We start from the raw sequence: 13,133 nt of genomic DNA on the forward strand, positions 1-13,133 counted from the left end.
TGTAACAGGCTCTGAAGTCTGTATCAGTCACAGAATAGAATCATAGAATGGTTCCTATTGGAAAAGACCTCCAAGATCACCAAATCCAACCTTCAACCAAATACCACTCTGCCCTCTAAACCATATTGTGAAGTGCCACATCCACTTGGTTTTTGAACACTTCCAGGGATGGTGACTCCACCATTTCCCTGGGCAACCTGTTCCAGGGTTTAACCATCCTTTCAGTGAAGAAATTTTTCCTACTGTCCAACCTGAACCTTCCCTGACACAACTTGAGGCCATTTCCTCTTCTTTTGTCAATTGTTCCCTGGGAGAAAAGGCTGACCCACACCTGGCTACAACATTTCAGGCAGCTGTAGAGAGTGATAAGAGCTCCAGCCTGAACACCCTGGTACCCTCAGCCACTCCTCCTGGGGCTTATGTTCCCAACCCTTCACCTTGTCTACAATCAGACCCTTTGAGACTGTTTCTAAGCCAGCTTATTAAACCTTAGTTAAGTAAGTATTTTTTATTTAGACAAAAATTATTTATTAACCAAGCACAGGTAATAAAACTGTGTTTTGGCACAACAAAAGATGTGTGAAGCCCTCAGCTTTAAACAAGAGTTTTAAAAATACTCTAGTTCCTGCTAAACCAACAGAACAATTTTTTCACTGCAAGTCCAATACCTTATTTAATCTGCCACTAGTCAGATTGAAATCTAAATCCCATGTCCAAATACCTCTTCTTATCTAAATAAGAAAACTTCAGCACAGTTTCAAAATATGACTTGTCCAACTCAGTATGGATTTCATTCTAAAGCTGATAAGAGGAGAAATTAAACCTCTAGCAATGACTCTAACCTGGCAGATGAAAGATGCAACCTTCTACACCCTATGCATAAATGTCATAAATATGCCCCCATTTCTGGAAGATTCCTAACAAGCCATGGACACAAACACAGTTCACAAGGCAGAACTCTGAGCTCAGGTGTCTTAAGAGAAGGTTCACAGACCACTTCTCTCTTTTAATCCCACATAAATTAACCCAAATTTGGAATAGTAGATCTATTACACTTCATCTTCTTTTCAGCATTCATTCACAGCAGTACTGCATTAACTCATCCCAAACTGTTTCCTGTCCCCCCGACAGAACTCACTTTGTCCTCGTAGCCCAACACCCGAGGCTGAGCCCCTCCATCCGTCCCCATGTCTGGAGGAGATTTGTGCTCTCAGAAGGAAGAGCCAGCACAGCCCCAGCCCCACAGCTGCCAGAACGGCCTCTGTCTGCCTGCACCTCCCAAGGACTCCAATCCCCACAGATCCACTGAGCCAAATTAACTCTCCTGCCCACTCAATGGGCTGACCTGCCCAGGCAGACCTTAGGGCACCTTCCAGTGCCTAAAGGGGTTCCAAGAGAGCAGGAGAGGGACTTTGGACCAGGCCCTAGAGTGATAAGGGCACGAGGGAATGGCTTCACACTGACAAAGACCAGGGTTAGATTGCATACCAGGAAGAAACAACAGTGAGGAGCGGCACAAGCCCTCCATCACCCAGGTCTCAGCCAGGACAAATCCCTAATGCTTCAGAGAGACAGGGCTGGAGGGTGTGGAACAAATAGAGCCCCAAAAACCTCACCATGGATTAAGAACAAGCACAAGGTAAAATGCAAGGAATCTATTCTAGCTGCTGAAACCAACTATAAATAAAAAGAAGGAAAAAATCCAAAAGACAAAAGGAGTCCTTGTTTTTCCTCAGACCCTTTTGAGGATCCCATATTGAAATACAGAGGCTCATTTCCCAATCCAAAACCAAATAAAATCACTTGTCTTGTGTTCTACAAAAATGTATAAAGTTGCTAGTTCGAAGATATTTCATAACTGCACTCTTTTGGTAAGTAAACTCTGTCCTTATAATGACCTTCCTAAAGTTTCCTAATTCCAAATTTAAGTTCTATTCCCACCTAATTACAAAGCCACTTCATCTCACAGTTCTTTAGGCCACTCTCCTGATAACCAACAAGGGCACTTCAAGCCACCACTTATCTTCACAGCTAAGTGACTTTAAAGGGCAATGAGCATTATTTTCAAAATGCCAATAATCTTCCTAAAGCATACTGATATTGAGCAATTCTGGAAATCGTTATGGACTGACTTAATAATATTTGTATTGATCTTAATAACCACATTTGGAGAGATAAAAAGATCTAGAAATGTGCAAAACCATGTCTCCTAATGAACACATTATGTACTCTCACTAGAAATTAATGTCCTAATTACTGCTCACCTGTTGTGACCTTTCCTGAGTCAGGTGCTTCTCCTCCCCTCGTCAAGCTTATCACTTGCACCTGGCGACCTGCAAGAACATTCTGATTAGGCACTGCCGCACCAGGCTGCCTCAAGAGCCTGCCTGTGCAAGAGAGCCCACAGAGCTCCATGGGAGCCCCCTTGCTGTAGTACAGGGCTGTGTGACTTTGCCTCTCCCTTCCTTCACTGGAATGATATCCCACGATACAGAGTTACTTATAAAGCCGCAGAAGGAGCTATCAGCTGGTGTGTGCTCCTCTCCCAGCTCCACGGGAATTTCAGTTATAAACTGAGTGTTTGGGGATTGTTGAAGGTAGTTAACGGCACTAACTGTAAAAACTTTCAGAACGGAATAAAAATATTCTGAGTTGGAAAAGACCCATGAGAATCACCAAAGTCCAACTCCTAGCCCTGGCACAGGACAACCCCAAGAATCCCCCTCTGTGCTTGAACAAAAGGCAATAGGCCCAGAGACCAGGATATCAAGTTGGAATTAAACAAACAAAATTTCTTTCTGCAAAAAACACCCACCTAAGAAGCCAGACACAAGTGCACACAGGTTGCTATTTTGACCTCTCTGCTGTCCCTCCTCAAAGCATCCAGTCCCTGTACTCACAGGGAGTACCCAGAGCCGCCCGCGAGGGGCTGTGCCCCCGTCCCTGCCGCTACCACCCCTCACGGGACACCCATCCCACGAACCTCCTACCCACGGGCCTGGAGCTACCCCCCAGCCTCACCTTACGCTGCCTCGCGCTGCTTCATACTGCTTCACACCGCCGGGAGAGGGACGGAGGGAGCAGGGCGGAGCCCGGGCCCGGGCCGGCCCCGCCCGCCCTCAGGTGTGAGGATCTGCCCTTTTCCAAGATGGCGCCCGCGGCCGCCGTCAGGGAGCGCTCGCGAGCGCCCTTCCCTTACCAAAGATGGCGGCGAAGGGGGGCGGGGACCCACGCCGCCGCTCCGCCGCCTCTCCCCAATCAGCGGCCGCCAACTCTCCCGTGGATGCGACGGCGCGGCCAATGGGAGCGGAGAGCGTGGCGGCCGGGCGGGGAGCGGGCCAATGGGGCGGCGGCGGGGGCAGCCGGTGTGGGGTGGTGGTGCCGGTGGTGCCGGTGCGGCGGGCGCTGCCGGGCGAGGCGGGATGCGGGCGGCCCACGGGCTTTGCGCGGCGCTGGCCCTGCTCCTGCTGCCGGCCGGTGGCCGAGCGCTGCGCGACGGGGACTGCGAGGGTGAGTGCGGCCGAGCCCGGCCCGCGGGCACGGCGGGGGGAGGCCGTTCCTCGCCGCCGTCTCCCGCAGTCTCGCCCCTCCGCCGGGTTGTGGGGCCGGGACGCGGAGCAGCCTCGGGGCTGTGACAGCCCCGAGTGACAGCTCGGCCGCCGGGGCTGGGCCGGGCCGGCGGGAGCGCTGCCTCCAGCGGCAGGAAAAGTCTCCCAAGTCTGGCCAAGTGCGGACGGGCCTGGCCGGGCGCCGCTCTCAGGCGACCGGTGCCGGGGCGGTGCTCGAGGCTGTCCGGTGCCGGGGCGATGCGCCGGGCGGCCCGCGGGGCAGGCGGGGCGGGGCTTCCAGCCGTGCCCCGCGCCGGGGACGGGATCTCCCTTCCGAGGGTGCTGCACTCTGTCGGGAAGTTGCCGCTCCACGGGGTCAGCGGTAGTGTAGAGTCCCCAGGGGAAAAAGGGGCGACAGCTCCGGGAGACCGGAGCGTGTCCAGGCCGGGAGATCAGTACTGGCGCAGCTCGGCACTGGCGGGGCAGCGCTCCCCGCCCGCTGTCCCTGCCGGGTGACGGTGATCAGGGCAGGGAGCGGGAGAACGCGAGTGAGGTTACTCAGCCGGGACTCCCCCTTAGTCATCCCAGAATTACGGAGTGCTCGGAGTCCTCTCAGTGCGCACAGCCAGGAGCCGCGAGCAGCTGATCCAAATCAAGTCGGGCCCTTTGTGTACCACGGAAATACAAACGCCTCGGGGGTGGAACCTGTTGAGCTGCACAGCAAATTAAGCTGCTCCTGTGCAATGAGCTGAACAGATTCCCCAAGTGAAGCAAGAATAACTTGAGGTGGGGCTCTAGTAGCTGGCTGGGAGTTTGGGATACTAATATCCCTCCTCTGCAGTAAGACAGAATGAGGGGAGGGAACCCCGTAAATCAAAACTTCCAGCTGCTGTCACAGCACTAGACTGGAAACATGTTTCTGTCCTACGGTGGCTGTCAGTGTCACTGCCTGCAAGATTTTCACTTCCCAATAGCTTACAGTGGACATCAGTGTGTCTGTAACTGGGATAGATGGGTGGGAGGTAAATAAGAATGTGCTGTATCCATACAAAAAACGTTTTCCAAAATGGCCCATCTCATAATTAGTTCTAGTTCTCATATAATGAGAGTACATTTCTGCTCAGTTCTGTGAAGGCCATGCTCCATTTCCTGTCATGCCCAATTACTGTGCCATGCATTGTGTTCTGAGTTGAACACAAGTTGCTAATGACAATAATATTTTCCAGTCCCTTCCTGTTGGAGTAAACAAATCCCACAAAAGCCATAACTCATACCTGTTCCTTAGAGGCAGAATGGTTCCTGGCACTCATCTTGCATGGGAAGGTGTGAGAATCCCCAGGTGCTGAGCAAGAATTGGGGGGACTGAAGAGTGCTTGGTCCAGGTGATGCTGATATCCACAGATGAGTTGTGAGCAGCGGGATGACCAAAATCTGACACTCAGGGTGTCCCTGAGTCATCCCACAAGCTGTCTGCCCTCCTTCCCAGCCACACACGGGGCTGCTGCACCTTGGAGCACGTGTGGAGCGACTGCTGCCCAGGGAAGGAGCAACGACCGGTTTGTGCAGCCCTTCCCACAGGCAGGAACTTGGATCTGTCCTCTCAGGGGCAGCTGCACTTGTGGGAGTTGCCTTATGTCTAGGAGTCTTCCCTCTTTCCATCTGAAACTGCATCAGAAGCTTGTGGAAATGAAAGAAGGAGAAAGGGGACATAGCATGGGATCACATTTCTTTTTCTCTTGGAAGTAATTTCAGCTGAAGCAGCCTGGTAATCAGTGATACCCTGTCACTGAGTCTCAGAGGACTATGTACAGAGTTGGTTTTCAATCAGCACTGGGTTTCACACCCAGGTTCTTACAAGTTGCTTCCCAAAGCAGCAAGACAACTTTAAATGTACATTTCTGCATGGGAGTGGTTTGGTGTTCATCATATGACCCTGTGCTCACTCAGGACAATGTACAGAGACCCCTAGACACTGCCATGGATCTCATTTCTCAGATTGTCACAAACCCTCCAAAACCACCAGGGCATGTTGTTGATTCACGTGTGCTCTGAATGACTTTCTGAACCATGGGTGAAGTTCAGAAAACTTCACTGTTTTCCAGTTATCCAAACTGTTATCCAAACCCCCGATTCCATTTCCCTACAAGTGTTCTCTAAGAGCTGCCATGAGATTGCTGCTCTGGCTGATAACTCCATCCATCTTCCCTTCCAGTGTGTGTCACATTCCTGGGAAGGTTCTACCAGAGTCTAAAGGACAATGACGTTGAATTCACACCTTCCAGTATTGAAAAGGAGCTCTTGAAATCCTGCAAAGAAGCAAAGGGCAAAGAGAATCGCCTGGTAAGTAGGGGGAGTCACTAATATTTCCCCTCTGCAAATGAGGGGAAACTGAGTTTGTATGATGTGGCTTCCCAAGGGCTGTTTTTGCTGGCTCTGTGGCCACAGTGGGTCCTGTATTTTTTATGAAATCTCTTTACCAAAAGATAAAATTTTGTATCTCAATCTCTTTGCCAAAAAAAGAAAGGGAAAAAACCACCACCCTGTCAACAGTGATTGGACTGGCTGGCATCTCACTGTTACTGAAGCAGTGGATATTACAAAGCTTTTGTTTGCTGTAGGGCTTCCCTGTCCCTTAAATGGTATTTGGGGTGCTATATAATCTGTTAAAATATTTATACTCTTCAGCTGTTTAGCTGAAAACTAAACAAAGGAAAACAAAATTGCCCTAACTAAAACCAGAGCCAATTTGTGAATGAAGAGGCCCAAGGAAAAGGCCTGAACTAACCTCAGAGAACTGCAGAGATACCATCTGACATGCAGAGGAGGAACACTTCAGAGAGACTCTTTGAAGAAGACTTTATTCCTAATCCTGTTCAATTTTTATAAAGTTAAGGAACAAGACCAGCCTCAGCAGCTGTAAAATCATTGCAATGGAAAACACCTGCTCAGTATTCTGGGCTCAGTTAGGCTCCTTTTGCCCAGCTCTGGCAGTCCCTTTGGGAGGTTCTCTAACAGTAAACATTCAGCTGCAAAACCAGATGAGGACAGGGACAGAAAACTCTGCTTTTAGAAGCTTTTTTTCCATGCATCCCCACTTCACTCTTTTCTTTCCTCTAGTGCTATTACATTGGGGCCACAAGTGATGCTGCCACCAAAATCATTAATGAGGTATCAAAGCCCATGAGTCACCACATCCCTGTGGAAAAGATCTGTGAGAAGCTAAAGAAGAAAGACAGTCAGATCTGTGAACTAAAATACGGTGAGTTGCCTGCACGAGAGGAAATGCCCATGATTTGCTGGGGTGTGGATGACTGGGGGTGAAGCAACATCCTAAAACCACTCAGGACTGAGTTCTGTAGCCTAGTTAGGTTGCACAACCTGGGTTGCTCTCCATGAACATCCTAGAGAGTTCTATGTAGATGCTTAGGTAAGACTTCTAACCCTTCTTGGCTTCTGCAGGGACTCTGATCAGCCCTGGGATAACTAACTCCCAGGTGTAGCAGCACTGCTGTGCTCACATTGCTGTTTGGATTGTCGTGTTTGGGAGGGTGTGTGGCACAGCCTGTGCTGGCAGCAGGCAGGGCTGTCACTGTGGCAGGGCTCAGGTCCTTGGCTGAGCGCTGCAGTCCCTGCTGCTCTCCTGTTCCCAGCAGCAGGGTGATAAATGATGCTTTCTCACCTCCTCTGATGTCTCTGAGAGCATTCCGCTCTCTATTTCTCATCACCTTCCTTGTACCCTCATGTTCCTAGATGGCTTAGAAATGCCTCATTCTGCTTTCCCTTATAGCTGCCCTTAACATCCCTTGGAGACAGCCCCTTGGATTGGGGGTCTTTATACTTTTCATTTCTCCTACTAAGGTCATATTGCTTCCTAAAAAGCTTTTTGTTGGTGTCACTTTCTTATCTTTCCCCTGAAATCACTCTGCTACATTTCTTTTATCCAGTGGAAAAGAAGTGTTGCTGCTCATGTAATAAAGGGGCTTTCAGGGCTATTGTGGAACTCCTGCACGGAAACTGCAACCAAGCCTTCTGTCTTCTAATAATTTTTAGCATTAAGAGCCTTATCTGCTGTCAAAACCTAACTTAGACGTTCCTTCCACCCCTGGCACCTCTCTCCCTGTTGGGTTTTGGCTTCCTCGCCCACCTGGCATGTCTGAGTGCAGCTTTGCTCTCTCCGCAGACAAACAGATCGACCTGAGCACCGTCGACCTGCGCAAGCTGCGCGTCAAGGAGCTGCGGCGGATCCTGGATGACTGGGGCGAGGTGTGCAAGGGCTGTGTCGAGAAATACGACTTCATCCGCAGGATCCACGAACTGATGCCCAAGTACGCACCGAGGGCGGCCGGCGCCCGGACAGACCTCTGAGGGCCGAGACTGGGGCGATGGATCCTGGGGCTCTGAGGGGCGAGACCGGGCCTGTGAGGGGCGACCTCGAGGCTCTGAGGGGCGACGCCAGCCCCGCGCTTTGTACGGGACTTTCATTAAAGTTCGCCGGTGTGTACCGGGCGGAGCCGTGCCGTGTGACGTGATTGCGGGACACTCCCCCTGCGCCCCCCCGCACCCGCCGGGTTCCGACATCCCCCGTTCCCCCCCCCGGGTTCCGACATTCCCCGTCGTCCCCCCCCCCGCCCTCGCTCCATCCGCGGAGCGGCCCCGCGCGCGCCCCCCCAGCCCGCCGAGGGGCGGGGCTTCGCCGCCCGCCCTGATTGGCCGCCCGGCCGTCGCGCGCGGGCGGCGGGAAGCGCCGTGTGACGTCACGGCCCCGTGACGCCGGCTTGCGGCGCGGCGCGCGCGGAGCGATGACGTAGAGCCCGCGCGGCGCGGCGGCCGGAGCCGCCTTCGCTCCCTTTTGTCCAAGATGGCGGCGGCCGCCGGAGGCGCCTCCTGAGCCGCGGGCCCGGCGCGATGAAGCGCGGCAGCGACCGCGACTCGAGCCCGCCGGGGGCCGCGGGCGGACGCGCGGCCGCCGCCGCCAAGCGGCCCCGCGACCGCGACCGCGAGAGCAGCAGCCGGCGCGGCCCGCACCGCAGCTCGGGCGCCTCCCGCAGCAGCCGGGACAAGTCCACGCCCGGCGGCGGCGGCGGAGGCGGCGGCGGCACCACCACCAGCAGCAGCGGCGGCGGAAGCGGCTCCAGCTCCCGCAGCCACCGCGGCGATGAACGCGCCGGCGGCGGCGGCGACTCGAACCACCGCCCGGCGGGGAGCGGCTCGGCCTCGGGCGCCCGCGGCGGCAGCCAGGCCGCCCCCTCGTCCTCCTCCTCCTCCTCGTCCCGGGCGCTCGGCGTGCCCAAGGCCAAGGCGCTGCCGGGCGCCGTGGTAGCCCCGTCGCTGCTGCTGGCCGGGCCGCCGCCGGGCGCCGCGCCCTCGCTGCTGCTGGCGCCGCTCGGGGGCTCGGCCGGGCTGGCCGGGGAGCCGCCCGGCTCCTGCGAGTACAAGACGCTGCTGGTGAGCGGGCTGAGCGCGGCCCTGCCCGACCAGCTGCTGGAGGACGGGCTGTTCCGCCTCTTCCAGCGCTTCGCGGGCGGGGGCGCCGGGGACATCAGTGTCAAGCTCTCCCACACGCCCGAGCTCGGCCGCGTCGCCTACGTGAACTTCCGACACCCCGGGGACGCCCGCGACGCCCGCCGGCACGCCCGGGCCCGGCAGCTGCTCCTCTACGACCGGCCGCTCAAGGTGGAGCCGGTGTACCTGCGCGGGGGCCGGCGCAGCCGCACGCCGCCCCCCGCGCCCTCCCCGGAGCCGCTGGGGTACCTGCCGCCCCTGCACAGCGCCTACCAATACAAGCAGCGCTCGCTGTCGCCGGTCACCAGCCCCTTGCTGCGGGAGCCGCGGCCCCGCCACGCAGCCGCTGCCGCCTTCGCGCTGGAAGCGGCCGCTATCGGGCTCTCCCGGGAGCGGGAGCGGGCCCTGGATTACTACGGGCTGTACGACGAGCGCGGCCGCCCGTACAGTTACCCCATCGTGGCCGAGGAAGACCTGATGCCAGAGGATGACCAGAGAGCCACCCGCAACCTCTTCATCGGCAACCTGGACCACAACGTGTCGGAGGTGGAGCTGAGGCGCGCCTTTGAGAAGTACGGCATCATCGAGGAGGTGGTGATCAAGCGCCCCGCACGCGGCCAGGGCGGTGCCTACGCCTTCCTCAAGTTCCAGAACTTGGACATGGCTCACCGGGCCAAGGTGGCCATGTCAGGCCGCGTTGTGGGCAGGAACCCCATCAAAATCGGCTACGGAAAAGCCAACCCCACCACCCGGCTGTGGGTGGGGGGCCTTGGCCCCAGCACTTCCCTGGCCGCCCTGGCCAGGGAGTTCGACCGCTTTGGCAGCATCAGGACTATTGACTACGTGAAGGGCGACAGCTTCGCTTACATCCAGTACGAGAGCCTGGACGCTGCCCAGGCCGCCTGCGCGCAGATGAGGGGCTTTCCCCTGGGCGGACCGGAGAGGAGGCTCCGAGTAGATTTTGCCAAAGCAGAAGAGACGAGATACCCGCAGCAGTACCAGCCCGCGCCGCTGCCCGTGCACTACGAGCTGCTGGCTGACGGGTACAGCCGGCACCGGAGCCTGGAGCAAGACTTGAGGGTGCGGGATAGGACTCCTCCGCACCTCCTGTACTCGGACAGAGACAGGAGCTTTGTGGAGGCGGACTGGGCCAGCCCTGCCAAAAACGCCGAACGCAGGAACAACCTGGAGAGCTACAGCCGGTCCGTGCGCAGCCGGAGCGGGGAGCGCTGGGGCAGCGACGGCGACCGCAGCGTGCCCAAACCGTGGGAAGAGAGGCGGAGACGCCGGAGTCTTTCCAGTGACCGCGGGAGGACTACTCACTCGCCTTACGAGGACAGAAGCAGGACAAAGGCCAGTGGGCCAGCTCTAGACCGCAGCCCTGACAGGGCTCGCAAGGAGAATCACACTACAGAACCCGGAGCCGAGAAGGAGCAGAGCAACTCCCTCCAGAACAATCGTCACGCGGCCGACGAGAAACCCCACCGCGAGCCGGCCGATGCTCCCCAGCCCAAAAAAAGGGACAGCGAACGCAATCATCGAACTGGTGAATCGGAATCCAAAACTCACGAGGAGCCAAAATCCGAGACCAAAAAGCTAAAGAATTTATCAGAATATGCTCAGACACTGCAACTTGCTTGGAATGGGCTTCTTGTGCTAAAAAACAGCTGCTTCCCCACCTCTATGCACATCCTGGAGGGAGACCTGGGTGTCATCAACGGACTCCTCAAAGACCATTCATCCGGCGGGAAGTTGACGCAGCTCAAAATCGCTCAGAGACTTCGGCTGGACCAGCCCAAGCTGGATGAAGTCACCCGGCGCATCAAACAAGGCAGCCCCAACGGCTACGCCGTGCTCCTGGCCACCCAGTCCGCCCCGGCAGGGGCAGGGGCCGAGGGGACCTTCCCTGTGGTAGAGCCTGGCTTGCAGCGACGGCTTCTCAGGAATCTGGTCTCCTACTTGAAACAGAAGCAGGCTGCTGGGGTTATCAGCCTGCCCGTGGGAGGGGCAAAGGGCAGGGACAGCACAGGCATGCTTTACGCGTTCCCTCCTTGCGAGTTCTCTCAGCAGTACCTCCAGTCAGCACTAAGGACATTGGGGAAGTTAGAAGAAGAACATATGGTGATAGTTATAGTCAAAGACACTGCCTAGCCCACACTGTCTTTTCAAATTCCATGTTTTCTTTGTGTGTCACACAGCCCAGTTGTTTTTAAGGCTGATCATTTTGGTTAAGGCTCAAAACACCTTGACCAAAGTGGTAAGATTTTTAGTTTCTAATTAATTTTAATACCTATAATATCTATTAAAATTTTAAATAGAGCCCATTTTATTCGTTTTTAATATGTGACACTGTCCGCTGTTGTTCTGTATTTTTATTTTTTAACTGTATGAAAAGTTGTCAGTAAAGCCTTGTTCACTGATGGATTTCTAAACTTGTGCGGTATCCGAGTTCTTGTGGCCAGGAAGGAAGGATGAGCTCCCTGTGCTGCAGGAGCAGCCAGGCCAGGCCAGGCCCCAGCCCAGTTCAGTTCTCAGATCCCAACCTTGAGCACCGCATTCATCTTTATGTGTCCTTCAAGGTGGGAGGGGAAGGGAGGTTCTTAGTGCTGTATCAAAGATTGAAAGGTTGGTTCTCTATTTTTTTTGTCCTGTTTGCTTTTTATTTCAAAAATTTGAGTCTGGATGCTTTGCTGTTGAGTCTCTATTTGAGAATAGAAGCTTCCCAGGAAGCCAGCAACCAAGGAAGCAAATCCTGATCAAGAATAAAAGTGTTTTTCATTCACACCAAAAAATTAGTTGATACTTGGCAAAAAGTTTGCTGCTGAGGAATGGATGCTGTATTCAAGTTGGTGAGGTTTGAGACCACCTGGCATATGTCTCAGTCATAGAAGTTCTTGAATAAAACAAAGGTTTGACACATTACCAATTTTTATAAAAGGCAAAACAAGCAGAAGGAAAAAAAAGGTGATTTAAGGGGGAACCCCCTTGGGCTCATATTAGATGTGGACAAGCTAGGGGCACAAAGTTGTTTGGTGAGCTGGAGGTGCCCATTTGCAGTCAATCATGTTGTACTACCTGGAATCCTTTATTGAAGGATAAATGGCTAATTTTTTTTCCTAAGGTTTAAATTTGTTTGCAGGCTTACAAAAACACACAGAAACGTGTCTGTCTGGCTGAGAATATCTTCTGTTACCACAGGTGACCTGTAACAGAGGAACCACTGGAGATCAAAATCTGAGCTCTCAAAGGGATGTATCACCTTTGCTGTATTTATGAGGTGGTTGGTTGGGAGCCAGACCCTTTGAGTGCTCAGCAGCGTAAGGACGTGGTAACGAGTCCAAGCTGGAGTTAAAATCCACACTGTTCTGTTTGGGGATATTTTTATTTTTTAAAATGATGCCTGTAGATTTTAGGAGACTTACAGAAAATTGTGTGGGATTAAAAATGCTACGTTTTAAAGTTTCTTTAGATTTGCAGGTGGTTTCTTTGTCGTTGTTCTCTTAGTAAGCAAGTGAACAAATTCCTGGGAGATTTGTCTCGCACCAGTCTCTGTGACCCAGCAGCTCACTTGCTGAGGGTTGCCAAAAACCCTTCTAAAACTCCTCTCAGGTATGATTGGTGTCACAACCTACTAAGCAGGGAGCGTAACTCAGCCTAATGATGATGTTATTTTTCACTTTTTAACCCTGCAGGGACATCATCAGCTGATGATGGATTATTAATATCAACAAGTGTGGGTTGGTTTGTTGGGCTGGAGGGAGGGGTTGCCTTTCACTTGATGCATCTTCCGTGAAGGCACGGATCAAAGGGGAGCTGAATGCTCCACTGGGACAGCAGGGAGCTGGGAATGTGCTGTGGGAGCGAGGAGCAGCTCCAGTGCCCGAGCAGCCAGGCTGGCCCGGTTTCACACGGTTATAGGGACACCCACACGATTACAGGGACACCGACTCCGCCCTCCTGACCGGGTCCCCAGTGCTGCCCTAACGCAGACGGTGCCAAATGTCAGCAATTGTAACGGTTCGGTGTTATCTGAAACCAAGGGCTGGTAAATACCCCTGGGGGCCAGTCCTAGAGCGATTAGAG

General features: G+C 54.1%; 2 protein-coding genes across 2 annotated transcripts; both read left to right on the top strand.

The window, feature by feature from the left end:
* Nucleotides 1–3,349: 3,349 nt before the first annotated feature.
* MANF (mesencephalic astrocyte derived neurotrophic factor) lies at nucleotides 3,350–8,054 on the top strand. Its single transcript, XM_059480302.1, has 4 exons — nucleotides 3,350–3,510; nucleotides 5,761–5,888; nucleotides 6,666–6,807; nucleotides 7,729–8,054. The coding sequence occupies exons 1-4, from the start codon at nucleotides 3,423–3,425 to the stop codon at nucleotides 7,911–7,913; spliced, it is 543 nt and encodes a 180-aa protein (XP_059336285.1). The 5' UTR covers nucleotides 3,350–3,422; the 3' UTR covers nucleotides 7,914–8,054.
* Nucleotides 8,055–8,453: 399 nt separating this feature from the next.
* Nucleotides 8,454–11,842, top strand: RBM15B (RNA binding motif protein 15B). The gene has a single exon (XM_059480301.1). It carries the CDS (start codon nucleotides 8,454–8,456, stop codon nucleotides 11,199–11,201), a length of 2,748 nt encoding a protein of 915 aa, XP_059336284.1. The 3' UTR covers nucleotides 11,202–11,842.
* Nucleotides 11,843–13,133: the final 1,291 nt, after the last annotated feature.

This window comes from Ammospiza nelsoni, chromosome 11, assembly GCF_027579445.1.
Source record: "Ammospiza nelsoni isolate bAmmNel1 chromosome 11, bAmmNel1.pri, whole genome shotgun sequence".
NCBI lineage: Eukaryota > Metazoa > Chordata > Aves > Passeriformes > Passerellidae > Ammospiza > Ammospiza nelsoni.

What these genes read in the sequence shown, in the direction of transcription:
- MANF (XM_059480302.1), top strand. Translation starts at nt 3,423, where the DNA reads ATGCGGGCGGCCCACGGGCTTTGCGCGGCGCTGGCCCTGCTCCTGCTG. An exon ending in AGGGCAAAGAGAATCGCCTG is followed by an intron (nt 5,889 to 6,665) that starts GTAAGTAGGGGG and finishes TCTTTCCTCTAG; the next exon opens with TGCTATTACATTGGGGCCAC. An exon ending in GATCTGTGAACTAAAATACG is followed by an intron (nt 6,808 to 7,728) that starts GTGAGTTGCCTG and finishes CTCTCTCCGCAG; the next exon opens with ACAAACAGATCGACCTGAGC.
- RBM15B (XM_059480301.1), top strand. Translation starts at nt 8,454, where the DNA reads ATGAAGCGCGGCAGCGACCGCGACTCGAGCCCGCCGGGGGCCGCGGGC.